At 41.3% G+C, this 27619-nt stretch overlaps 1 protein-coding gene across 1 annotated transcript; it reads right to left on the minus strand.

The window, feature by feature from the left end:
* Positions 1-369: 369 nt before the first annotated feature.
* ttll10 (tubulin tyrosine ligase-like family, member 10) lies at positions 370-25968 on the minus strand. Its single transcript, XM_028409443.1, has 13 exons — positions 25838-25968; positions 5967-6051; positions 5251-5631; positions 4894-5050; positions 4620-4738; positions 4382-4502; positions 3725-3810; positions 2636-2822; positions 2383-2554; positions 1954-2094; positions 1284-1400; positions 1114-1207; positions 370-935 (listed from the first exon to the last, which is right to left on the minus strand). The coding sequence occupies exons 3-13, from the start codon at positions 5546-5548 to the stop codon at positions 370-372; spliced, it is 2058 nt and encodes a 685-aa protein (XP_028265244.1). The 5' UTR covers positions 5549-5631; positions 5967-6051; positions 25838-25968.
* Positions 25969-27619: the final 1651 nt, after the last annotated feature.

Consider the following 27619-nt stretch of genomic DNA (forward strand, 5'->3'; position numbering starts at 1 on the left):
AATCAGGTGGGCACCATGTAAAGCATCATCTTTTTTACATGGCTGCGGCAGTAGGGAAATTTTTATGTCTTCTCATTTCACTGTGATGTCATGTATGCAAATGTGGGGTGTGTGTGTGTGTGTGTGTGTGGCGACACAGACCCTTCCTGTTGGACGCCAGCAGGTGAAGCAGCATCTGCTTTTTTCTCTCCTTACTGTCTGCTACAATAAAGACCAAAGGCCCAAAAAGCCTACAATAAATAAGAATTCATTAAGAATACCTTTATTAGTCCCACAATGGGGAAATTGCCTTTTTGCAACAGATATAGAAAAGATTAATGTTTTTTTTTTATTGTTACACAGTCGGATGTCCATTCAGTAGATTTTTGTTCAAAGCTTCTCTTTGCTTTCCTCTTCCTGTTTGAGTTCTCCTTCTTCTACTGCTCCATCTGTACACACTGGAGGTCCACATGCAGGGAGTGCCATCTCATGTTGAGTCAGGGTGCGTGAAGACAGGGACATAATGATCCTCATCTTCTGCTGAGTCTGGGGGAGCTTCATGTCCTCTGTAGCCTTTAAAAAAGTGCATTTGCTGAGCTTGAGTTCGACCCGTGGTCTGCTGTTCTTACTCCTAACAGTCTGCATGCTTTGTAAATGAGAGCCCACCTGCACCTTTGTTACGCTTCGATGAAGTGGTGATGGAGTGCTTTCTTTACCTCTTGCCAAAACATCCACACTCCCAACTTTGCCTGCAGAGTTGACCCTTGTAGGTTCAGTCTTTAGCATCATTTTGCAGGTTTTCTGATGTTTTTCAGTGTTTGTGTTGCTCTTGCTGTTGGCCAGCACAGAGTTAGATGTTACATCGCTGTTAAACAGCAGCACAAACTCTCTCTGACTGACCAGAGGGAATATTTGCTGCCTGAGACGACACTTGTTGAAGATCTCCAGCGTTAAATCTAAAGAGCAGCATAAAGCAGGAGACAAGAAAAACTTGTGGGTGGGATCACACATCAGCACAGTCAACACATAAATAGATATATATAGATATAGATATAAAGTGTGAAAAAAGTGAGAAAATCTTAGTGGCAGCAAAATGGCACAAGCATTAAGTTGATGTTAATATAGAGAACCTACCCAGTGTCTCCTCAACAGTTCTTGGTACCACCTCCTTCAGCACCTTACAGTTAGTGTGGAGAGCTGGATTACAGTTCATCTCCAACAGCCAAACCTGTTAGGGCCAATTCAAGCCATGGTCAACACACATTGTGAACCCTGCATTGTCCATGCATTCATGTTCCACCTACCTTGAAGTCCTCATCAACCATAAAGTCACAGCCAATCAAGTCAAAGAATCCCAGACGGCAGTGTAACTTGGACTTGACAGCAAAGAAACACTGCATCATGATCTGCTGCATGCGCTTCTGAAGGAAAAGGAAAAAAAACTGTCAATAACTATCTTTCACTCTGCTTCAAAGGTCAACCTCTGGAAGCCATTTTTAAAGTTCTCAGCTCTATAACAAGCCAAAACACCAACCCAAACCTGTTCCAGCACTGCCACATTTGAATTCACCACGTTAAAGAAGGACCTCTGCTCTGCTAGTGCCAACATGATGCTGATCACGTGACCTGAACATTCATGTATACAGGTCATCAAACCCTCGTACTGTAAAGACAGTCATTACTTGAACTCTTGTTTTTTGATAGAAAATCAGGTTTCTGTTGAGCAGAACAGGAACATCGTGGCTGTCTATAAAAGTGTGTGATAATGAGAGTTTAAAGTTTCACTATGACAGGTGAAGCTACACATAAACGGCATGTGAGACATTTTACCTCACTGTCATGTTAATGCTTCCTCAAACAGGAATGATCTCATCCAAACTTAACCACAATCTCAATTAGCTGCAAGTGCCAACAGCCATCATTATAATAGTAATTGGTCCCAGAGAGCCTATAAGACAAAAGCGTAGCACTCACTGCAAAGGCGCCCAGCACCCAGTCCCTGGGCAGGCCCTTGGCAACCTGGAACCTGTCGTTTACGTAGGCATTGAAGCTCTCCATGGACCACACAGTGTCCTCCTTCAGCTGGCTGTACAGGGGGTTCTTTTTCTGCATGTACTGTAGGTGGACAGCAGGGGGACCAGAGATACATGGGGCAGTCAGCGGACTGGGGGACTGCACTGTGAAAGATCAAAATTCTACTTCCCAACATGCTCAGGGTTTAATTTTTGAATTTTTTCAGCAGTATGATTTAAATGTTTGTGTGTGTTGCTTTTAAAAGAGAAAAAATGCCCACACACTTCCCATTTTTCTTGATGGATACGTTTTAGTAGCTGTGGGACATTTTTGTTTCAACTTTGCAGATTATGTTTAGTGTTTTTTTAGTGTTTTAGTGTTAGGGTTTACCTGATTAGTCAGGTGAGCAGAGAGGTTGTTGGACCTGGGGTCATAGAGGTCACAGGTCAATCTAACATATCCATGACGGAAAAAGACCATGTAGGGTGCTGTGCAGGCAATGAGAAGATATGAGCGCACATCAAACTTCTTCCCTGTGAGGAGCAGGGGCCTCTGGATGTAACTGAGGACAAAGCAAAATCAGACAATCAAATCAAATTCTAAGAAAAATGTTAGCTGGTACTAATTTTAATCAGCCACCCACTGTTGGACAACGTGGGCCTGAGGCTCGCACTGGTGCATCTTCCTGTTGGCCTCCATGTGCTGCAGCTTCAGTCTGAAGGCGGCTATGTCCTCCTGGCTTTTCAGAAGGAAGATCCCTCTGCCCTGGTTCAGGCCCGTAGGCTTACAGATCCACATGGGGCTTTCCTTGTTGCTCACACCTAGAAACACTAACAAAGAATAATTTGTAATGTGTTGTAAAAGCGTATGATGAACATGGTCCTCTTCGGTAGTGTAGTTTCACACCTATGCTGTTATTTTAAATTGAAGAATAACTGAGAATATGGATGCACTCATTGGACCGCAGTGTCAGAATACAACAAATATGGAACAAAGGAACGAAGCTCTGTTATTTTGATAATGGGTGCTGCTGTCTTTCTCTTTTCTCTTGCTAGCAGAGAGACTTTCCCAACTTTAGGACTAATAAAGGATTATTCTATTTTATCTTAAAATATTTTAACTATTAGTTGAGCAGCTCATCGCTGATTCATCCATCACCACAGATCTAAACCAGCTGTCTGTGTCTTCCTCCTGTTTACTTAGTGATAACCGTGTTTGTCAAAAGCGGTACACCACCTATCACAAGGCTGTGCATCTGTATGAGTACAGTACAGAAGCCAGTGTATAGCTTCAGCTGCAGCCCGTCACACCTGATTTTTCTCAGGTTTAATGTTAAATCATCAAAATTATATTTGGCTCAGCTCCGTCCAGCAGCAGCAGCACCGCTACATTCAGATCCTGCTCTCATGTTTGTGTCTCAGCCCTGCCCTCTGCTGACTCATCTCCATGGTAACAGCATGTTCCCCTGGTGATTTTATCAGGGCCTTATGGGAGGTGAAGTGCATTATTTTCCAACGTCCTCAACCTCTTGATCAAACACTCACCAAGGCAACTGTTGTCTTAACACAACCAAGCACAAATTATTCTGTTTCTTTGTTGGCTGCATGACCGCTCAAGGTTGATGCATCATATTTTAAACTGACACCCGCAAACTGAAATCCAGTCAAACCAGTATTGTGTTATTGTTGCTTCAGTGAAAGTCGTTGATATGAGATGTGTGTGGGGATTTTACCATCCTGTTGGGAAAAGAAAGCGTCCTTCTCTTCCCTCACATCCATGCGGAAAGTGGTGGGAATGAACTCTTCCATTTTCAGCCTCCTGAAATACAACAGCTGTTCTGTTTGGAATGGCTTTTTAGAACAGAATCAAAGAAGGAAATACCTTAAGCTTATAAGAAGGACAGGCTGTATGATAATATGTAAAAGTAATAGACAGCTGAATGATCATCAACATGACTGATGTAATGTTTAAAGTCTGATCAATAAGCAGAATATAGCTCCTCTTTTCCTCATTTAGTCTAGGTGTGAACATACTTTGCATACTTTCCCAGACATGGGCATTTATTTAAAGAATCAGGTTCCAAAACCCTAACCCTAACACCACATTTTCTATGAATTATTAACCACTGAAGCTGTTTATATATTTGACATGATTCAAAGGGAAAAACGTATTTCTGATGATGTAATTTGGTCATGTTTATTAAACAGGATCACAGCCTGATATGTCTTTCAGTCAGTATTTACTGAGCCGGGCCTCTATTGATGGGACCAGATGGTTGCTAAGAGATCTATGACACAACTGTGCAAGGAAAATATAGTGCTGTCTGCTTTAAATAGATTCTACTAGTCTAGATAAGAGATGAATATCAAAGAAAAAAAAAAGAGTTCACCTAAGTCCTTGACCAAGTCTCGCTTTACTGCTGACTCGCTCGTAGTCCCGCAGACTGCTGAGGAGGCCGATCTTAGTGGTGAGCAGCTTGTTGTTGGGGATTTGGAACAACAACTGCTCCCCTGGAGACAAAACGGTAGGATTTCAGTATAATTTTCCTCCATTTTGTTTCTGTGAACCGATAACATACTATTAAAGTCAAGTCAAACCCAGGGTTCAGACCTGTCCAGTCTCACTACCTTCTCTGAAGTTGCTGTAGTCGGCTGGTGATTTGGTCTCACACCACTTGAGCTTGAAATCCTCCCTATGATTGTTGTAAATCCTCCTCCAACCTCTGCTCTCACAGTAATTAGCCACACTAAAGAAGAGTCCCAAAGGAAATCAACCAAATTTCCACTTTAATCACACAACAAACCAGAGGTCAGAGGGTCACGAGTGACACCTAGTTTGGACTGACAAAGATTATGTTGGATAGATTTGCTCATCATCTATATTTTATATTGTTTCATTTACATTTCAGCCCCATTTGTTCCTCCAAAGAAGTAGAAAGGCCCAGGCCCCCGGGGCTCCTCTACCGGCCTCTCCCTCTCTCTGCCTGTGTTGGAGCTGGTTGACATGCCCCTTGATTTGGATCTCTGCAGGTGTCGCTCTACCACACATGCACCCGATGCTATTGAGAAACCCAGCATGCACACAGTTACTCACAGACAGTATGTTGATGCACATGAATGTATATTAGTGAACAAAAATTAAAGGTGGTGGAAGCTGAAGTATTTTATCTGCCTTATCAAATAAATGTCTTTTGTTCTACGTTTATATATGTTTATTATTGTGCTGCTGCAAAAGATCTGTGTATGGACAGATACACACCTGACCTTTCCCGCTGGCTCTTCTGGTTAACAGACGAGCCGGATAACCTCTTTCTTCCCTCCTGAGTGTGTGTCTCCTCAGTTTGGACCTGCTCCTGTCCCCCTTCTGATGTCACTTCCTGAATACAACTACAATCAGGTGACAGAGGCTGGTCTGTTCTTGGCTCTTCTTGTCCGGGTTTTCCTGCAGGCCGGCTATCCCCACAGGGAACGTCCGTTTCCTCCTTTTTATATTCCTTCTCCTGTTGCTTCTTTAGTCCAGTCCCCTCTGCCTGGTTGCCGCTGCACTCAGATGACATGACCTCAGGCTGGTGCAGATCACTGGGGACAATTACAATTGTTCCAGCATGAGAGCGTGGATGGATCTTTTTTAATACAGACCCTGTTGGTGGAATGAGATTGGGTTTTTCATTATTATTAGAATACGATGGTAGACAAGAACACACCCACAGTGTCAATGTTCCATTAAAATAAAAGAAAAAAAACACCAGACGGGTGGTGACAACAATGAGCCCCACTACAAAGCAATTGAATGTTAGCTTTTAGCGCCTATTAACAGTTTTATACCTTAAACTCTGTTTTGTCTACATAGTTTAAATTATGAAAAACTTTAATAATAATGATAATTTTAACAAAATATTACAAAAAGGTTTGTGTCATTTTGAATTGAATGTGGTGAATTACTATTTACTATTATTTACAATTGAAGAGGTTTACCTGCAGCTTCACCCTCACACAGATAGACAGCCAGACTCCAACCTCAGGCTATTCTTATTCATGTGCTCTCAGCCTTGTAGTCCAACTGCAGGGCCAAGACAAACAGCAACACACACAAAGACAGACTTCATAGGGCTGAAATCAAATGGACTGTCTGAAGTTTAGCCCTCTGAACTTAGCCACAGTCTGACAGAAAGCTAACCTGCTATAAAAAATCACCTGGGTAACGGACCCCTTAGCAACAGTTGCCAACCGTAGAGTGAATCTTACAACAAGGGCTCAAGACAAACTAACAACTCAAGATTATGTATCCAACACCCGCCCTACCTCTAAGTTTAGCTTCATTCAATATTAATTGCCTGTAAGCCTCAGTGTGTGAACGTTATGGTAACATGAGAGCAGGGTGTCAATCAAAATGGATTCAGCAGTTTTCCAGGGTATCATATCCTGTCCTGAAAAACTTATAATTACATTTTTGCAGTGTCATTAAAATTAAATTAAATTAAATTAAAAGTAAATCAAATAGTAAGTAAAAAACATCATCTCTTACATTATCATTATCATGAATCATATAGTCTAGTGCCAAATCCAGTGGCAGGTATGCAGTTGAGCAACATAGCATTTGTCTGCTCGCTCTGCAAATCCACTAATCACCTTCTGTCTCAGTGAGGAAACACCCAGGCCGAGCTATGGCTGGCAATTATGCATAATCTCCTCTCTTCCTCCAAACAGTCTGATAATTGACAGGGGTGGGTGCCTCTTAGACCCAGTACACATACAACCATATAATTACACATGCAGTATGGGTAGCCATGATGCAAACACTGACACGATTTAAGCACATCGAGCAATAGTGCATATGAAAGCTGAGAACTGATAGAACTGAAGGAGTAGCCATAGAGAAGTGACGCAGAAGGTGGACAAGCCTCAGGAGGCTGCATGATCATGTCAAGCTATTTAGTTTGATTGCCGTTGCTAGGCAATCAAATTATTGTTCTTCACCCTCTATCTTCTTCTTCTTTCCTTCTTCTTCTTCGTCTTCTTCTTCTTCTGTACTTTTGTGGTGCAGCGTATCTTCAGCATACATTGACTGATTTCAGCCATTCAACTACCAAAATGTTCATCTCGTTTCTGTTACAGTTCATTTTAAAAATTTAATACAAGTGATGATCTTAACACAGCTGTATTAACTCTCTATGAGACATGACCTCTGACCCTATGCTGCAAAACTGAAACCACTCTGGCTAAAGATAAGTCAGTCCTTGAGGAGTATTAGTTTTAAGTTTCACCACTTAACTGTAATGTTCAGAGAGAACAATGAGAATACACTGAACCTACACGGGTGTCATCTTAAACAGGTTGGAAACACACAAAACTGCTCTGCTCCCATCATATAGTTACCACTATGAAAGCATTTATTAAAATAGATTTTATGAATATATTTTTGTCCGCATGTGAATAAATAGCGTTTCTTTCTGTTACATTGTTCATTTTTTATAAAAGATCTTGCATCTGAATCTGCACAGTATGCATTTAACAGAGGAACTTCATCTTTTAAAAGTCACCTCAGCACAGAAACAGGACCTCAACAATCTACATTACAGTAGTGTGGTACTTCAAACCTGTAAGTGAGAAGCTAAAGCTGTGGCTAATTGGATGACTAAAACTGTCAGCCAACACTGTAAACGAAGGACAGAGATGTCATGTGATTTGTATCAAGCACACTTTATATATCCCTGGGACAACACAGTTGTGTTTGAAGGCAAGAAAACAAGGAGGATGAACATGCTTGAGAAAGCAAGGGACATGGAACTACATTATTAAAGAACCTAAAGTCATTTTCACTAATGGAGTAAAACAACATCTTTTACATGTTAGTGTGCTTATTTGGTTTCTTTGAAATTTGTAGTATTGCACATTAATATACACTACCGTTCAAAAGTTTGGGGTCACCAGCCCAGTTCTATAGCTTCTCTGATCAGCATTACAGTTCTGCTGTGCTAACATCATTTTATAGGAGTTTTCTAACCATCAATCAGCCTTTTTAACACGATTAGCACATTAACACAGTGTACCATTAGAACACAGGAGTGATGGCTGCTGGGATAGGGCCTCTGTATACCTTTGTATATATTCCATTAAAAATCAACCTTTTCTAACTAGAATAGTAATTTAACACATTAACAATGTCTAGACTGAATGTCTACTTTGTAGTACTCATTGAAAAAAAACAAAAAGTGTATATTTATGAGCTACAGTCTTGGTTGTATCTGTTCAGATTTTTCTCTGTGGTTTATACACATTTAAATATACAGGAAGTAGGCAGGTTCCAGCAGACAGTTTGGCCAGTTTACTTTGTATACTGGCTGTGCAAAATGGCAGCAATTAGAGAGTGAAAGATGCTTGACAGCCCCAACACCCCAGTCGTTAGAAGCAGGTTTCCCATATTCCTGTTCAAAAGAGGTTTGTGTGGAGCCAGTGTCAGCCACACCTTGATAAAGAGCCGCCATCTGATAGACACACTGTGCAAAGTGCTGCGTAGGTGGACAAAGAGAACAGGCTTGTTTTACAGCCCTGCTGGCCTCATGGTTCACCATCTGCCAACAGGCTCCCTGTGTGTGCGTTTACATATGAGACAATATGCTGGTGTATTTGTTGCATGTTCCCTTTCTCTATTTATTGGTCTTCTTCTTGACAATAATGAACTCTTAGCCCTCTTACATCCATCTATGGCACCACGGCACACACTAAAGCCTGAGCGCTCCTCCTTACACTAAACAGAGCAGCCACATAAGACAGGACACATCACTTGCCAAAACAATTATAGGTAAAAATGTGAGTTTTTACGGAGAGCAACAGGGAAATAATACACAACCATTATTAATGTATCAGAAAAGTTGGTGTGTGCGTTTGTCTGACTGGGGGCAATGACACCATGAGTTGTGTGTTTCTTTGCAGACTCGCCCATTCCCATGTCATCTCGAATGCCTCCTACCAGGAAGTGCTCAACAATTATAGGGATGCAGCCTGCAGCAATGGTGTCCCTGCACAACCTATTATTTGGAGGGATTCTCCTTGTCAAGGTGGTATAGTGGAAGAAATGGAGTTAAGTTACGATGTAAAGAAAAGCTCATCTCAATAGGGTCTTTCTCTCTCCCCACTATTCATGATTTCCTTACAGAATTACACTGGTAAAGCAGAGAAGGTGTAGTCAGGGGGCGACAACGTATTCCCAGGGTCTGTATCTACTCATTGCCACTTATGACAAATGGAAGATGGTAACACAAAGACATCAGATTTCAGCAGAAGTGATGTTGACAGGGGAAAATGTGCAGTGTACATGCAATTTTTTGTCCTGTCTATAGACTATTACTACTATTTATTGTATCTACATCTGCTGTCATTATGATACAACAAATACATTGCAACATCTACATGTATGAATGTCCAAATCCATGTTAATTTCAGCACAAAACATTTAATGTAAAGAGAGATATATGCACTTAAGCTTAGGAGCCCCACACTGCACAACCAAGGTTCTGGACAGGACGTGACGCAAACAGATTACAAACTCATGGATTAACATCATTCAGCATGTTGGTTACACCCTCTACAGATATGGGGAAAAATCACACTACAGAGACTGTGGAAAATGACTCATAACATCAAAAGATCATGTCAAGAGAGAGAGAGATACACCAAATTTAGCAAAGCTTTAAAATACATTTAAAGTGGAACTAAGGCCTGAGTCAGGTAGGACTAGTCAGCAGTTAGCAGTAATGAATCCATGGTGTTGACTTTTCTGTGCATTCTTATAATTTCTGAGTCCATTCAGCCAACTCTGCAAAAAGACCTACTCAAAAATATCAAAAAGGAAATGTCCTGTTAAGCTAATGCTGCTTATGCTTGTGTATTTCAATAGTATGCATGCACTTTGTACATACATTGCAACAGATGAGAACATCACTGCATAGTGAACAACTGAAAAGCTAATATTGGCAACAATGAAATACAAAGGCCCAGTAGCAGTAGATAATCTGTTATATAATATTTCTTTCTATTTTCTCATCAGTACGCCTTCCAGCTTCTCTGAGGTATGATAAATCTGTTTTGTGTTTATTTTACATTTCATTGTTTAAAGGCTGACCTGATGTTACAGTATTACTGAGTCAGATGGTACACAAAAGGAAGCATGACAAGCCGATTAAATAATTTGAACCACACCACCTACATCATGACATATTGACAATAATTTCTAAAAATAAGAATGGTGAGAGGAGTGCTATTCATTTTGTATCCGTTTTACTATTGTAAACATGTATTTACATATTGTATGTAAATAAAAGCAAGCAAACATAAACAGCATTTAATCAGTTTTATATAAATACATACATCAAGCGTGTTAAGAGTGCACCCGATAATCTTCCAGTGTTTTTAACCCAGATGTCAAAGCTCATAAATAGCTGGGGGCAGTAAAACAGTTGAACATAGATTACTTCTACCCCAACCAGCTTCACTTCCTTTCTACAGGAAGGAGCTCCTCTCCTGTAAGTGTACGTCAGCACACTCGTGGGTATGTCACGGCCGTTTGGCCTCTGTTTGTGCTCCGGTTCCACCCGAGTGGCAAACCCAGCTCAGTGAACCCACAGCCAGCAGTCATGCAAGAATCTAGTCTGACTGCAGTAAGCGTGCACAGACCAGTGCAGGAATCCTCCACAGGCTCTCTGCCAGCAAGGAATGTGATTCAGAGCTGTGACGTCAGCACTGAGGACAGAAACTCATTACTGCAGTCGCGTCTTGACACTTTTTAAACTATAAGTTTCATTAATGTGGTGTAAACCCACAAAAATACATTCTTTTTTGGAGAGGCAAAATCACTTACAGAATTTGTTGTGAGTGGACAATATTTATCCAGTTATAATTTTAAAGAGACTTTAATGTATAGAGTTAACTCTAATAAAATCTTGGATAAATTATATCTCTATATAATGTAATTACTTGACATATTCTTCATAATATAGTATATCATGAAGTTTTACTTAATAGGTTTACACATATTTTACACTTAATAGGTTTACACAAATATTTAATTAATTGTATAGTGTCCTTATTATTCTTTTCCCATGGCCTTTCCCACAGCAGAGCAGATTATTCAACATTGTAGCAACAATACTTCTTTCTCTGCTCTCCTGATGGCGTCATTTTGGACTGATTGAAGTCTGCAGTGGGTCAGAAGTCTTACATATTTCATGTAGAGCCATGTAGGTTTTCAGTTATTTCTTAATCATGCTTTCAGCAGGTGAATTTGATCTGATTGTTCTGTCAGAGCAAAGTTTGTTACGTTTGTTACGAATACCATTGTTCATCTACTTGTCAGCTTTCAAAAATAAAACAGAAAAATTTAAATTACCACTGATACTCATTGCAGTCCATTACACTGGTCTATATACATTGACCTTTGTTGTTGTTCTGTTTTAATTACCTACACATCACAGTTTAATGACACACCAGAGTCTGTATAATAGTAAGAATGAGACAGAATGAGACAAACAGTCTGGTTGTTAATAAACAAAACTTTTTTATATAAATGGACAGATTAGTGACTCTGACTATGGACTTCCCATTAAAACAAACAAAAAGTATTCACCAGAATTCACCAGGTGGGGAATTGCTCTGTGAGAGATGTAATGTTTTCTGAGAACTCTTCCATCCGGTGTGTAAAATCAATGAGGCCTGAGGACTTTTATGTTAAATGGTTTTTTTATTTGTGTTCCAACTGATAAAATCAGAGCTGTGCTTAAGCAGTCAACTGAAGCCAACAGGTCCTAATTAAACCACACTACAGGCCCTCTGTGTGTGTGTGTGTGTGTGATGCTGAAACAAGGAGAGGTAAAAGACACACTGTCTCCTGTAGGTCCACTCAGTGTATGGATTTCGGTAGGTAGGACCTGGCAGTGAAAACACACCTTGTGCTGCTCAGCTTTTTAACCTAGCTGCATAGAGTGGGACACAATGAGGGCTTAGCTGATGGGGGACCTCATGGGTAAATTGAGGCATTTAAAAAGAAGCTCTGTTCAGCTGTAACCTGATCCACACCTGACTGGGGCTCGACATTCCGGTGTGGAGCTCCAAAAACCTCAGGATGTCTGAATAGTTAAAAAGGGATTCTTAGAAAGAAGAAATAAACAAGAGAAGGTTTCAAATTTGATCCTATTGTTTTTATTTATAATTTCTTTTACATTACAGTTAAAACTGTGTACAGGATGTGTGGTAGATAACATTTTACAAACTGTGCACATTGTTCCTCTGTACCTGGAGAAAAGCCAAGTTCCCTGAAAGAATTCAGTTATTACAGTAAGAGGAAGAAAGCAGATCTTTCAAGAGATACAAGCCTTTTATAAAACATTTTTTATGTGACATTCACATTAACATTCCTGGTGGAAAGTCATTAACAGCAGGGAATTTATCAGAAAAGACCACAGAATGTCTTGTCCTGTATCCTGGACTGTTGCTCCATGAAGAAACTCTGACTCATGTCACATGGAAGAAACCTCAAAAAATAGCTCCATCTTCCAGTGCAAGGATCATAGTTCCATAGTCATCATCACTCAGCCCCATCTGCCACTACAAGGACTGCCCTGTGTCAACTTACTGCATGTCAAAGGCATGAGAGCGAGAGAAGGGGAAGTGAGAGAGCAGAAGGTAATGCCATTTAATGGACGGCATTACCAGACAGTATTAGACACCAATTATTACATCTAACCATGTCTGGTAAGACGCCTATCAACAGGCTGGAAGGATGACCTCTGAGTTTTCACACCTGTGCAAAGAGGAAGACAACAGCCGGAGGAAACAGAACAGTGCAGCAGAAACAGGTTGAAATGAGCAGTTCCTCTTTTGTTGTGATCACAGATTCGGTGCTCATTCAAAGCATGCAGAGAGACAGAGAGAGTAAAAGCCATGAATAAACACACCAAGAGAAAAAAAAGCAATGTCTCAATCTTTCTGCATTGTGACGTTAATACAAAATATGTAACAACACAAGGAAAAGAGAAAAAAAAACCTCTACATTATGTTTCTGTGGTTTGGATAATGGAGCTGGGTGGGCAAATAAAGGTGTGGCTTAATATTTGTGGGGTAAGTCTCCCTCCTTTAACAAACACTAGAGCTCAGCTTGTCTTTGTTTCTGAGGCTTTCCTGATCAAATACACAACTCTGTCCAGACAATGGAAAATGGTTTGGAAACTGTGTAATTAGTCCACATTGTTTTTAAGCACAATAAATCATTAGCTTTTTAGTTCAGTTTTTTTTTGTTTTTAAACCTCATTGTAAGAGTTTATGTCCGTTTACAGTAGAAACTATAAGTTATTGTTTGATTTTCTTTTGATGCTGAGATAAGGCTGGAGTTCATGTTTTACCAGTAAAGCCCTCTCAGGTGAGCTCATGTGTCAGTTTCAGGATGTGCCACGCAGGTAAAGCTAGGTGGACCAATCACTGCCATGCAACACAAAGACCGGCGCTGTTCAGAGGGAGGGAACAAGGAAATAAGGCCCTGCAGGACCGGTGGAACCATCAACCAACTGCTATTCTTTAACTTGGGCGGGGTTGCCATAAAAGTTAAAACACACACACACACACACACAGGGAGGTAAAGTAAAAAGTAAAAAACTATAAAGGCTGACCTTTAGGGCCAGGACAGCATTAAGACATCTACTCTTTCTTCACTTGTGTTTAAATATATTAAAGAAAAAAGGCTCAAATGTTCTTGTACTTTTACACAAACTAATGCCTTCTCTGTCAACACTTCTCCTTTTAAGTTTAAACAGCAGCACAGCCTGAGGCGTCTTCGATTCAAGCATAAACAGAAGATAACAAACCTTTCTAACTTCAGAGTCGCACTATGCCTCATAAAGCCGAGCTGGATAACTTCGTGTAATAAAGAGAAACCGTGATAGGAGTCAAACAGTCACTCAGAAAACATCGTTACCAGACAGTGTTAGAACAACAGTTGTACAATCCAGCACTGTCAGGTAAGATGGATCCTGAGAGCCACCTCTGTCGCTGCTCGAGTGTTTTGAGCTGATCCAAGGGCACGTTGCTGCTAAAGTGGTTGGTCTGGTTGCAGTCTGCAGATGACTATCATCATCATTACCAGGCAGTATTAGAGAAAGTGAGGATATCCAATGCTGCCTCGTAAGATGGAGATAAACACCAAAACTTTAAATCACATCACTACTGCTCTTACTCATACAAAGACAGGGATACGTTGAACAAGTGATTGAATGAAACGTTCAAAGAGTGTTATCATGAAGAAAAAAAAGGGGAACCTTCAACCAGCCTGATGTCCTTTCCACTGCACTGGTATCGCTAGTGAGCCATATATCTCCCAAAAATAACATTGTAAAGAGGAGCGGGGAAGTCCATGTCTGGAGACCACCTCTCCCACCTCTTCATTGTGCAACCACTGAGCCCTTGTTGTGGTAGGGGTTTTCAGCTTAAACTTGCTGTCGCAGAAGACTGGGCCACAGTGGTTGTTAATGATTGCCAAAACCTGTCCTGACTAGTCTAAATCTACGGCACGGCAAGGCTGAGAGGGCTGCTTTTCACACAATACACGGCTGCTGTTAATTTCAGACACCTCAAGTCGCACACATCCACTCATAAAAAAAAAGAAAGAACGCAACTAAAGCATGTCGGCCCACGGGCAGCTGTTTCATACAGGAACCCAGCTGATAAATTTTTTTTTTTAAAGACGCGTGGCTATGGCTGTATTAAAGCAAAGGAAAAGGCCATTTTGTTGTCTGGTTTTCCGTTGGCGGACCTGGCGGGCCGTTGCCTTTGTGTTTGCTGAGTGATGAAAGGCTGATGGAATGCTGCTTAGCTCGACCTGAGCCAACGCTGTGTATGCAGAAGGTCACTGAAACAGCCCCAGTTTACTGAATAACGTGAATCACTCACAGGTAGAATGCGTGAAATACTCTATACTGACACGTAAGTAGGCTTTGGTTCAGTAATGGAGGGTTCCCCTTTTTCTTTGACAAAGATTCGACTAGACTTTTATCCTGTCTGTGATACAGTGAGTAAATTTGTGGCATTACTGAGTTCTTTTTGAGCAGAACAGGTTTCCAGTCATCCTGTAAGCAGTTCAAAAGTAGAGCAGAGTGGAGAGAGGGGGAGGGCGAAAGAAAAGAGTATAAGGGAGGGAAAAGTTCGGGGGAAAGAAGGTGGAGAAGGAAAATAGAGAATGCACCTGTAACCTTACCGTCATGAAAGGTACCCCAAGGAAAGAATCTAACAAAAACCAAAGTAAAGTGAGTACATTTAGAGGGAGGGGGGCAAAAAAAGAAAGAGAAAAAAAGATCTTGAATTTCCAGCCCGCTGCCTGAGAACGCTCCGTCTTCCTCCTGGTCAGGCAGGCCCCATGAAATGAGAAAGCCAAGCAGACCTGCTCTCCCAGACTCTATTTAGTTAATCATCAGCATTATAAACCAGTGCTGCAGGCTCTCTGAGGAAGAAAAGAGGAAGAGAGAGAAAGAAAGAGTGAAAAAAAGATTAGCCAAGAAAATTCAAGCTGGTAGAGACAGGCTGTGAAAATGTCTACCTGATAAAAGTAGAGCAACCCCATACGTCCCCTCAGTTTGTCCTCATTTGTCCAAACACTTCCTCTTCTGCTCCTAGTATATTCTTTCCCCGTTGTTGTAAATAGTGCAGTTGGAGTCTTAACCCTCCGAAGACTACCCACGCTTGTCGCCTGTTGGAAGTTGAGGCGTGATCAGGTAACTCTGCCCTCCCTGCTGGAATGTGACTCTGCTGTGAAGCCAACAACCTGATAGGTAAACTAGCCTGGCCCTTAATCAATAGTCGCTGTCTTTGTGAGAAAACAATGGCGGAGAAACCCAAAACCTTATTTAACCCCAGACCTTATCTCAGCGTCACCTAATTGGGCCTTCAGAGTGCTGAGGAGCAGCGTCATATTTTAGCCATGATACCTCTTATTTAAGTTGTGTCCATTCAAATGCAGTGATGGAGTAGGTTTAAATGTGTTATTATAGACCCCACCCACAGCACTGTGTCTGTTTTAAATATTTCAAATGAAATATTCAAAAGATTTGACTATCAAAAGGGATTGGAACTTTTCCTTTAAAAGTCTTAAACTTTTTTCCACTCCCCCTCTTGATTTTAATACTACAGAAAAATCTTAAATCATAAATTATGAACTAAAATTAATAATCTTGTCATGTCCCTAGAGCCTGATGCTAAAAAGGAAATGTATTAGCACTTCCTCAATATACACTGTCTTTTCTAAAAAAAAAAAAAAAAAAAAAATGGCCCATGCCCATAATGCTGTGTCATTGTCCCTTAGCAACTGAATCGTGTATCTCTCAACCCACGAGGTGATAAGAGCTACACTTCCCTGTCAGCACAGGGACTAAAACATGAACAAACTACATAAACACAGTCCTCCACTTCCTAATGATTAGTTGTCGACCCGGTGAAACTCTATTCTGCACTTCCCGCCCTGTTGCCACACACCGGCGGAGCGACGAGCACTCATGTGACTTGCAGCTATTCAGGTGTATGAAAGAAATGAACAAATGTTTCTCTTTCCACCAATCACGATCTTCCACCTCGCTCTGCAGTCGTGGCTGTACAGTACGCGGTCGACATTTTCCCTCCATTTCCCCCCCCCTTTCCTTCCTAGACTTCCACAGTCTCCCAGCTGCTTAAAAATGATCTTAATCACAGCCTAAAACTTAATAATAAACGCCTGCTCTCATGTGGAGATCCACCGCTCTGCTAAGTCTGAGTCTGTGCTCCCTGTGTTAACTTGCAGCCGAACCTCGGAGGCAAGAAAAAAAAATGGATGAGCAGACATTTTACGTCCACATCCACTCCACAACAGAGCATGAAACAGGGAAACCTCTAATGCTAAAAATCCTTAAGCAGTAAATGTGTAAATAAAAGCTAGATGTTCAACAGGTTGTAGAACGAGGTTAGCGAACGAGTTCTGAGCTCATCTGTATTACATAACACTAATGTCAGCGACTGCTGTCAGGTAATTAAAGCCGTTTCATACCGTACTCTGGTGGATATCTCCCCGTAAAGCGCTTTTTAACGCTCTAAAAGAAGGAGGCAGCTTCTGTCTTCATTTCCTTTGACAAGTCTGGCAGTTTGCCTTTACCTGCCCCAACTGGTCTATCCAGTTTAGGAATGAGCGTTGGCTTCTATTGTTTCCTCTTCTTTCTCCGTGGTTAAATGGAGCTGGAATTTGATACATATTATTTTCGCTTCCCATCGAAACTATCTAGACCCTCCTATACCAGCACGCAACCACCGACGGCTTCGAACGATGACCTAATTTGTTCGCCGCATATTTCCTGCTCCTAACCAACTACCAAATGTCCTCAAAGTTTTTACTGCCGCCGTCGCTGAGCAACAGGTTGAGACGACAAGCTTAAAGATGGAGAATGAAGACAAAGAAAGGATCACTTTTGTGAATTTACCCAGTCTTTCCCAGGTGCGGTCACCGAGCCAGAAACCCAAGACAAGAGGCATCATTGTATGAGAGCTCTTGATGCCCCGTTGGCTGCTCTTCCTCTTTCCTGCTCCTGCTGAAGGACAGTCGACCTCTGCAGCGGCGATCAAGAAGAAAAAAGCCGTCCCTCTCAGGTAGATGTAGACGTAGAGCCAAACCCCGGAAACAAAACCAACCAGTTTGAAGCGCGTCACTCATCTTCCTGTTGTCGTGAGCAGAACTTGTTTTTTTCCATGAGTTCTCGTCGCCGGTGTTGGACAGTTAAGCTCCTCAAGAAGACAGAGGCTGAATTTGTAAAGGGCTTGGTTTACATGTAGCCTGAACCGCCCTCCTCCTCCTTTCCCCCACAGGTGTAATTTTCAGGTCGCAGCCAATCTCCTTAGCCTCTGGCGCTCACAGGTGTGCCCCCCTCGATTTCTTCAACCAATGGTTGATGAGACGAACCCCCCCTCCGACAAACCCTCCCAACTCGGCGGTTCACTCACCCCCACGCCCTCCCTTCATCGGCCCCCAGGTACCTTGTTGTGTGTTTTTTATGATGTCAGCTCAAGCTTCTGTGGGAACAACCTCCTCTGTTCCTATTACAACACAGACAACAGCCAAACTACCATCATCCACATCTACCAAACACACCCATCCTGTACACGCACATAAAAAAAAACCATCAGGCCTATTCAAAAACATATATCTGTAAGGTATTTTCACACGTATAAACCTTTACCTACTTATAACCTGAAATACCTGCCCTTTGCTCTCATGACTTCCCTCTGCTTCCCTTTGTGTCCACACACCTTTTTTTGCCTTAACAATAACCCTGCTGAATTACAGCAAGAGCGACAGGTGAACAAAGTGCAGGTGAGTAAAACCAGAGAAAGACACACCAGCAGCTTGAGGTCAGGGTGGGTGGTGGGGGGGGGCAGTGACGGGGGCCTAGTGGGGCTGTCGGGCCCTAAAGCCAAAAAGGGGTCTAATCCAAAAGCCTGGCCAGGGCTTGGCTGGATGCTGGGCAAGGCAGCCACTTTCGGTCTTGAAGTGTAATTGTCGGGATTAGTCTCTCAACAATAAGCACAATGCCAGAGCCATATCCTGTTTCAGCAGGGGCGTGGCACTTGTTGCTGCAGAACTACATTGGCAAAGATGGAAGCAGGGGATTGTTTGAATCTGTGAGCTGTAGAACAAACAGACATCTGTGAAGTCCTGATCCAAACTCATTCAGTCAGGTTGGTCTTTATAGTTAAGATTAAGAACACCTTAATTTGTCCCGCAATGGGGAAATTGCGTTAAAGTTAGTTAGTTACAGCAATAAAGCGAATTCAAGTTAACTATAAAAAACACCAATAAAACTTTAAATAACTAAAAAAAGTTAGCTGTCAGACTGAAAGTAACCCATTAACTTTTTGAGTCTTTTACACTGTCAAACTTGAGTGAACCTCCTTTCCTTCAAAGGGAGCAGTTAGTAAATTGCTCTGCTCTGAAAGGTTTGCTTTGTTTTGGCCTTTCATTTGCAAACCAAATGAGCTTCAGAGTGAAGCACGGGGCCCTGACCTGAACTTATTTGGGTACTGATGGCTATCTGGTTAGCAGGTCACGCAGGATGTAAAGGAGGACATCCATCAGCAGCTTCAAATGCACAACAAACACACACAGGCAAATCGCAGCTGCTAACATGCTCATACTCCAAACTGTGCTGCTCCAAGGCCTGTAAGTAACAAGTAATGACCTCTTTTAGAGTTTTATAGCCTTGATACATCTCAGGCTGCAATCTTTGTAATTTTATTAAACTTTACAACCCGACAGGTTCGTACAATTTTTGTACGATTGTCAGGCTGAACTGATTTTCAGGCTTTTGCTGCTAAGAGATATTTTTGCATTGATTACAACACTACTTGTATGTGGATGGGCCTACTGTATATTTCACTACATCAGTGAAAGAGTGGTAATACAGACAGCAGATGTTTTCTTGCACAGAACCATTCTGGGAAACCGTCCATGGAAACTTTCAAGAAACACTCATGTTTGTCACCATCTATCATCAGCTGACTTCAAACAATCGGACAGCCATCACACTGACAACTCATACACAGAAGCTGGTGGTAGGTCTTCCATACAGTGACCACACTACTGATGTTTGACCACAACTTTAATATTCACACACGGACCTAACTGATATAACACAAACATTAATACCTGTTGGTTCCAACAGGTTCTTACTTTTAAGGCTTCATCGTGTGTAAAGGTTTTTGGTCCTTCCTGATACTTGATACACTGCAATACTGAATGTGTTTGTGTGCAGGATGTGCCATCATGGATGAGGTGTGACATGTAAAACAGTGTAAAGAAGCTACAGAAGCCTTTACAGAAAGCTGGCAGCAGTAGATCACAGCCTGGATCAGTGCCACAGCTTGTCAACTGAGAACAGGAAAACAATGACTCATGTTTGTTTTATCCTCACTCAATGTGTCGCTCCAGAACATTTCCCTTCACTAATCTGCATTCAGTTTCCAAGGTGACTCGTAAAGCTGGACGTGTCTCTCCCGCTCAGCCCTCCAACCAGGATGTTGGCTAACCAACTGAAAATCACCCAGGAGGTGATATGTGAGGACATATATCTAACATGTATGAATGAATAACGAATGCTTTATGTGACGGTGAGGATGTGAAGGCACAATCGTCGATGCCACCTGAGATTTTGATGCCAAGAAGTTATCAATGAGTCTATTGTATATACAGTATGTAAAACCTGCGTACGTAAAATATGCCAAGAAGGAAATGTTGTAGGTGATGCAAATAAAAAGCAGTGGAGGATTATTTGAAAAAAATATTTTTTGGATTTTTATGGGATCACTAAAGATTTATCCATGTGGAACATGAATGTCCATGGTAATCTATCGAACTGCTAAAAAAATCATGGATTAAATTGCTGATTAAACTAACAGACTACTATCTTGCAAAGCAGTTAATTAACAGCCTGAATCACTGCGATTTGTTCATCAAAAAGGTTTGTTGACTGAGTCTGTACTCATTGCAGGTCTTTTAATTGAGTATAAGAGTGTAATTACACACAAGTATTCTGACGCTTTGCTTTACCTGAATAACAAGTAATCAGAATACTGTGTGGATAGAGAGCAGTTATTAAGCCATATATTAAGTAATGATGTAATGAATGAACAACATCACAAAGTTGTAAATAGACACCTTGTAGACAGCCCGTGAAAACTTGAACAATACAGTATGCTTATAATATATTCATCAGTGATGAATAATAAATAACAATCTTTCCATGGTCTCTAAAAACTCATGGGCACAATGCAAAGCCGTTCTTCCTAAATTAGAGGCCTTATCAGTGAATATGCAGCATCTGTCCTTTCTGTTGTTTTATCCACCTGTCTCCTCGTCCTGCCCTTCTGCTCAGATGACTACGGGATAATTACAGAGATTTACATTGTCTTAGAGGAAATTGGAGGAGTTAGCCCAGGTGTGATGTTTAAAGGGCCCTCATTACATTGATCAGCACTCAACCACTGATTTCTACCAAGTCTCTCACCAATTAGCTCTCTGTCTACCAGGGCGGTAAAACCCCTTCAACACCATACAGGAACCAAGTAAAGCATATAACATGTCATTTGTTTAGTAGTTTGATTCTTATTGGTATTTAAATTTTATACTGAACTTTTGTTGTTGCCTGGCTGTTAGGAGAAACAAGCCTCATTTCTTTTCACAAAGCCAGAGAATCACCAAGGGAGCAGCGTGCACACAAGCGGTCTAGCAGCCACAGCCGTGCTCTGACTTGCCGCCTGCCACCAGCAGCAGGTAATTGGCCCCGGAGGATTTAGGGTGGGATGGTGTGTTTAGACGGCACGGTCGTATCCCATAATCTCCAGTGGGGCATGTTGCTATAGGGAAGCGGAGCGAGGCATACCAATTATTATTACATCTTATTCCACAACACACCTGTTTGGCTCATCTGTTGGTTTAGAGCGAAACTGCTGCTGTGATTACTCAAAGTGATAAGGAGAGTTCATACATTCAAATGTTTTTCTCTTACATTAACTATTTATAAGTTGGTTAATGCTTTAAGTTAAGGCACTTTGGAAACTAAAATCACTTTGCTGTCAGGGAACCAACACTAACACATTCTGACCTTCCTACATGAACTTTTTGCATTTAATGTATACATACGCCTCTATAGATAGATAGATAGATAGATAGATAGATAGATAGATAGAGCTCATCCTAGTTGCTCTTATATTCACAAAAGAGCACATGCAAAAATAAGACTATGTTCTGTATTGCAGAAATTCCTTCAAAGTCAGCATGCCTACCAGCTGCCCATTTTGTACTTCAAGAGGTGATACAGGTTCAGTGTAGCACCTATATCTGCTCTCAGTACAACATGAAAGGGAGAGCTATTTTCCTAAAATTTGAATTCATCATGAATCATCAATCATCAATCGAGACAGGAAGTGAATGAAGGAAACATCAAACTCAATGATGGCTGATCTCCTGGTAGGTGCTGTCGGTTGTTTTCAAAAACAGTATAAGTAGTGGAGCGGCTGCTTGTTTCTGATGTGTATTCTCACTTATTATTCTTTACGCTCCCTCAACACTAATTTAATCAGTATAAAAACAGAAATATTTTTACATATTGCTCCTTAAAGCCACATTTCTTTAAATGGAATCCTTACTTTCCACGTACACACACACACACTAAAGTCTGACTCTTGTTGCTTGTCAAACACACCTGCAGAGCTGTGGGTGGGTCAAGTTTCAGTCATTCATGGCCGAGACGTTGCAGTTTGTTTAGGAAATGAGTGTAAATGCTGACCTCAAGGTCATCGTTCTTTGTTGTCTAACTTTAAATAGCACATCAGCCTCGCCTTCCTCACGGGCCAAAGTTGGCATTGTCAAGCTATAAAGGGCTTGTTTGTGTGTTCAGTTTGAGGGCATTATGAGGTGCTGTGACAGCGTACCATCTCCAAACACACCTGCCTGACTCTTCCTAAAGATTCATGTAATTAGCTGGCTGTGTAATGTGTTTGCAAAGGCATTAGCATCAGAGCAATGACAATGATTTTCAGAGACGGACCTGTATGTTTTAGTGTATGTGCATGTTGAATTCATCCAGGCATGACAAATCATTAAAGGGGAGCATATAAACCTTTTGATTCTTTGGAGCAGAGATTGTTATGAAAGGGAACTCATGCACAGATTATTGATTAGCACCTGTCATTTATATTAGTCATAGGTTATAAGATGCATACATTCAGTAGCTTAGTGACCTCCAGGGCTGAAAAATGATAAGCAATCAAAACTGCAGTTCCTCAAGTGGCCAGCTGGGGCAGCCTCCATAAGTGAGTGAGTCTCCATAGACCTCATTGTTAAAATGTTCAAATAAAAAAAATCTGAAAATCCAAGGGTGATGTCATGGAAAATTACTGTACTTGTTCTTCCTGTTTATCATGGAAATGATAATAAATGATTTATATCCAAGAAGTCTCCTAACTGTAGCCACTACTGACTGCATGAGTCTGGATTGACATGGATGTAAACTTATTAAACCTGGTTCTAGGAATTTAAAATTCCCTGGAAGTTAAGCAGGAACTACGAGCATTTCTTTTGAAATCGTGTTTACATTTCCTGCACATAGCACTGCTGTGACCACTAGATAATTCCCAGTGATAATAAGTTGTTTTTGTTTGTTTTGTTTTTATGACTGTTCAGAACTGCCGGGAAGCTGCTGATAGACAGAAATGTCAATAAACTTTGCGTAAAACATCCCTCAACATCCTCCCAAATACTAGTATTGATCCTATGCTCAGTGAATAACAGTGTTATTAATAGCTTGAAAAAGGTTGATGTTAATAATCCAATTTAAAAATTACTCCTTCCATTATATCTTTTATGTATTTCACTAAATACTTGTAAGATTTTGAAGACAAAATACTACAAAGTACCTAATACATCATGAGGACCCCTATAGAATAACTAAAGATTAGGATGCTGTAAAGTATTTTTTTTTAATTATTGCATCTAGAATTTGTGTAAGATATAATAAGATATATAATATTTGTTTTAATTATATGTTGAAATTGTATTGTAACAAAATTCAAAGATCAAGAAGACGTGTGGTGAAGTATGGGGCAACAGATCAGCAGCTCCTGACGGAAATAATTTATCATTTAAACTGTTTTTGTGATTGCGATTAATTTGACAGTGAATATTTTTGTTGATTAATAAAATAATTTTGCTGTGAGTTAAATGTTTGAAATGAAAGAGGATACTGACATATACAAGTTTCTATATATGCTATAAAGCCCTGACATAATCTCTCCCACAGAGTGTATCATGGGGTCTGGCTGCAGGGTAACAGCAGGTCTTGTTAATGATGCAAGATGTGTTTGTGATGTGGAGGCTCTCCTGGGAGGCAGGGTTCAGGTGAAGACACCATCAGGAAGTGGCTCACTGGGACCAGTTACCAAGAAACACAGCTCTGCTCCACCCAGCATCCTCTCATGTACTGTACCTGCACGCTTACTCTGTGTGACAGGACCATGACAAAAACACTTTCACACACAATGGCAGATATCTGATTAAAGAAAGTCAGATTAGGTATATAATTAAAAAGATGGGGAGATGGGAGAGCCAAAAACTCAAGTTTCTCTAATGTCCGCTTGTCTCCAAAGGGGAGTCAATCTTCATATGAACGGTAGAGATAAACACATCTACAACCTGGTACAAAAGCTATTTTAGTCTCTATATAACATCTTTCTGTTTATGATTATTATAGGCTAATGTGTGTTTGTAGAGCGACAGGTGGGAGCTGTCACAGGTTGTTAGTTGTCAGCAGTATCCTTCAGCTCCACTCACACGCCTCACTCTTCAGGAAATCTGTACATGATTCAGAAATAAATCTCCCATTGAAGTCAACAGCCACATATATACTGGATCACAAATTTAACAAGCAGTGCCCACACATGCAGTTTACCCTTCTCTGCTTAATTCACCTTGGAAGATCAACCATCCTGCTCTGTATGACTAAGCTGCATTCAATAAGTATCTATGACGGTGTATAAAACAACCACAAATTCCCACACAATGGTTAGATGTGATTGTTTGATTTCATTCGCCTGCTGCAATGCTGCAGCTGCTGCATCCAGCTGCCTATTCAAACGCCAAGCAGGTGACGCTCACTCCATGCATTTCAGCCTGTTCTTTCCCCCACTGTACTGTTTGCTGAGTCCATATAATGTTGGTTCAGCTACAAAAACCAGCAGCATACATACAGCTCTGTGTTTCTGTATGTCTTCAAACCATGATAAAAGCATTGTTTCTCATCACTGTCCATTGGCAGTAAATTACTGCTGAGGGATGTAAAAAAAAAAGAAAAGAGAAAAAATAGAATGCAATTAAGAAAGATTTATAGCTCTGACAAATGTGCTGTTCTTTGTAATCCTGATGACCGGAGCCAAAATATACATCTGACCTAAGCAGTGTGGGAGAAACCAAGATATTAACCCTTTCTTTTTTTTGCTGCACTGACTCAACTGTGAATTTATGTCATAAATTCTGTTTCTGATAAAAAAGGCACAATAAAATCTTGTGTGTGGCAGTGCACATAAAGCTACAAGACAAGGTGAAGTTCATCCAGAATCAATTCATACAGCTCACTATGTCAGTAAACGATTTCATTGTTTTGTATGAATCAGGAAGAAATGAGTATCAAAGTCCACAGGCCTAAACATTATCTCAGCCTATGCACTACACAAACCTGTCACAGTAAGAGAGCTACACATTAACACATTCAGTTTTACAACCCTCTGCACACAGCCTTTGGATTTGGGTGCCGCTCTGTCAACATTGCAGTTTTCAGACACAAGGCTAATAGGCTCATATAGCCCTTACAGCCAATCAAAAAGACGCATTGCTCTCCTGTGAAAGCCTGTCGGAGCGGACATTACGGAGACCGGCTGTTCGTCAGGTGATGGTGAGGAAGTGTTGGGAGTGCAGGTGACAGCGATTCGGTGTGATGCTGGTGGGTTATGGTCACAGCAGTGGTCATACAGGATGATGCTGGCGCTAAAGAGGCTCTGAATCCTGAAATCTAGCCATGCAACAGAAAAACAGCTGCGTTCAGCAAAATGTAGCCCCACAGTCTGCCTCTAGCTTTTAAACCTGCTGTTTAAGGATTAAATATGAGCAAACTTTGCAAGCAGAGTGCCTGCCTGTGCATTCCCTGTGAGACAAATTTCCTCTCAGTCTGTTTCCCTGCAGGCTGGAGGGTAGAGACACTGAGTAGATGTGGGAACACCTGCAGCTTTAACCCCAGCTGACCTACCTCTTGATGAACTCTGGCCATAAAGGTTCACCCAATCTCTCTGTGTTTCCAAGACGGCAGAGGCAGAGGCAGAGCAGGAATCTTCAAGCATGAAGCTTCTGTCTCCTTTTGAACGGCTCACAATGAGAAATGTATACTCTCCAGATCATCCAGTGTTGTAAGAGAGACTGTATTTAAATGTGAACTGTGAAACTGCAGGGAAACGATGCTGGCAGCTGTGATGTGTGTTGAGAGGAATGCACCGGTGTTATCACTCACTGAGTTATGCAAGAATGATTCGGTGGAAACCTTTGCCTGGTACAGTATTAGGCCTCGGCCTCCTTATTCTCAGGCTAAACACACACACAACACACACATGCTCAGAGCCCAGCAGTTCCTGCCCTCTTCTAATTACCTCCAGTGAATGGGAGGCAGTCGGACACACAGAGAGCCGGCAGCCGTGGTTATCACATGCATACACACACACACACATACACACAGACTGCTCTGCCTTATTCCAAATATACAGCACTATTTTTAGCTTTTATCTATATTGCCTCAGAAGCATGAGGTGTATGTATCATGATAAGAGGACTCATTCAGGTGAAACCTTGCAGTTCAGACCAGAATAAAACATTTTTTCTGAAGCTTTTACTGCCTGATAGTGTCTCATAAAATGGTCCAGAATGTCTGTCAACTTGTATTTAAGAAAGAAAAGGTATATTACAGCACTACATGGAATGGAGAAAATAAATATGTAGCTTTAAAAATATATATTATTACATAACATGTTACAAAGCATGCTAACCAGACTGTACACCACTTAATGCTTCTTGATGCATGTGTGAGTCAGTGTGGTGCCACGTCTGCCCTTAGTCCAACAAGACAGGAAGTATCACAGTGAACTGAGGTCATTTCCAGTTTTGACATTATCCAACAACTTACCAGCTTGATCTCACTTGCAGTGGGAACCAGCAGCCCCTGTGTCAAATAAAGCTGGAGACCCGAAGGAAGGGGAGAGAGTCAGCAGAGAGCAAGGACACAGAGGGAAGAGAAGTGACCTGGGGGAGCATGCCTATAGCTAAACAGGAACTTATAGGGGTCATAGTGGTAGGTGGTATTTACATCATTGATATGCTGTTAGTTTTCAGTTACTTCTTATTACTGGTGGGTTAATGGATTGACTCCACAGATCATGTTTTTAATTATAATATTTATAATTATAATAATTATTAACACTACACTTATAATACATCCTTTAAAATGTTTTAAAACTATTCACATCTTTTCTTAAATGTCCCCAACACTCAGATATCAAACAAAATCCAACAAAAGTTCTGCCACAATGTTACTTATTCATTTATGAAGAGCAAATGAATCCATGAAGGTTGTGTGCAGAGCGACAACAAGCTGCAGCCCGGAGCCGCAGGGCTGAATGGAGTGACAGTGAGGTGAGGAAGAGTGGTATCAGATGAACACATGAAAGAGGGAGGACGCTGGATTTAAGGCTTTTTGTCTTTGGTCGTTCAAAGGAGACAGCTGTCGACTGCATAGGGCCTGGCGCTATTCATGTGGGGTGGTGTGTGTGTGTGTGTGTGTGTGTGTGTGTGTGTGTGGGGAGGGGGGGGGGGTCCCACAGACTGAACCACACCAACATACACACACACACTTCAAAGAAAGGTGTGTGTGTGTCTCCCAACAGATTCACACTGTTATTATGAACATTGAAGTAATCACAACAGAAAATCTGTTCACTGTAATACAGACTACTGGTGGGCATGGAATAGCCACATGGACTGTTTT

The sequence above is a fragment of the Parambassis ranga genome, chromosome 7 (assembly GCF_900634625.1).
Source record: "Parambassis ranga chromosome 7, fParRan2.1, whole genome shotgun sequence".
In the NCBI taxonomy this organism is placed as follows: domain Eukaryota; kingdom Metazoa; phylum Chordata; class Actinopteri; family Ambassidae; genus Parambassis; species Parambassis ranga.

Excerpts from the sequence above, each read along its gene's own strand:
- ttll10 (XM_028409443.1), bottom strand. The coding sequence starts at position 5,548 with ATGTCATCTGAGTGCAGCGGCAACCAGGCAGAGGGGACTGGACTAAAG. Across the intron at positions 5,051-5,250 it reads GAGCCAGCGGGAAAGGTCAG|CATCGGGTGCATGTGTGGTA; the intron begins GTGTGTATCTGT and ends GTTTCTCAATAG. Across the intron at positions 1,401-1,953 it reads GGGTGCTGGGCGCCTTTGCA|AAGCGCATGCAGCAGATCAT; the intron begins GTGAGTGCTACG and ends CTTTTCCTTCAG.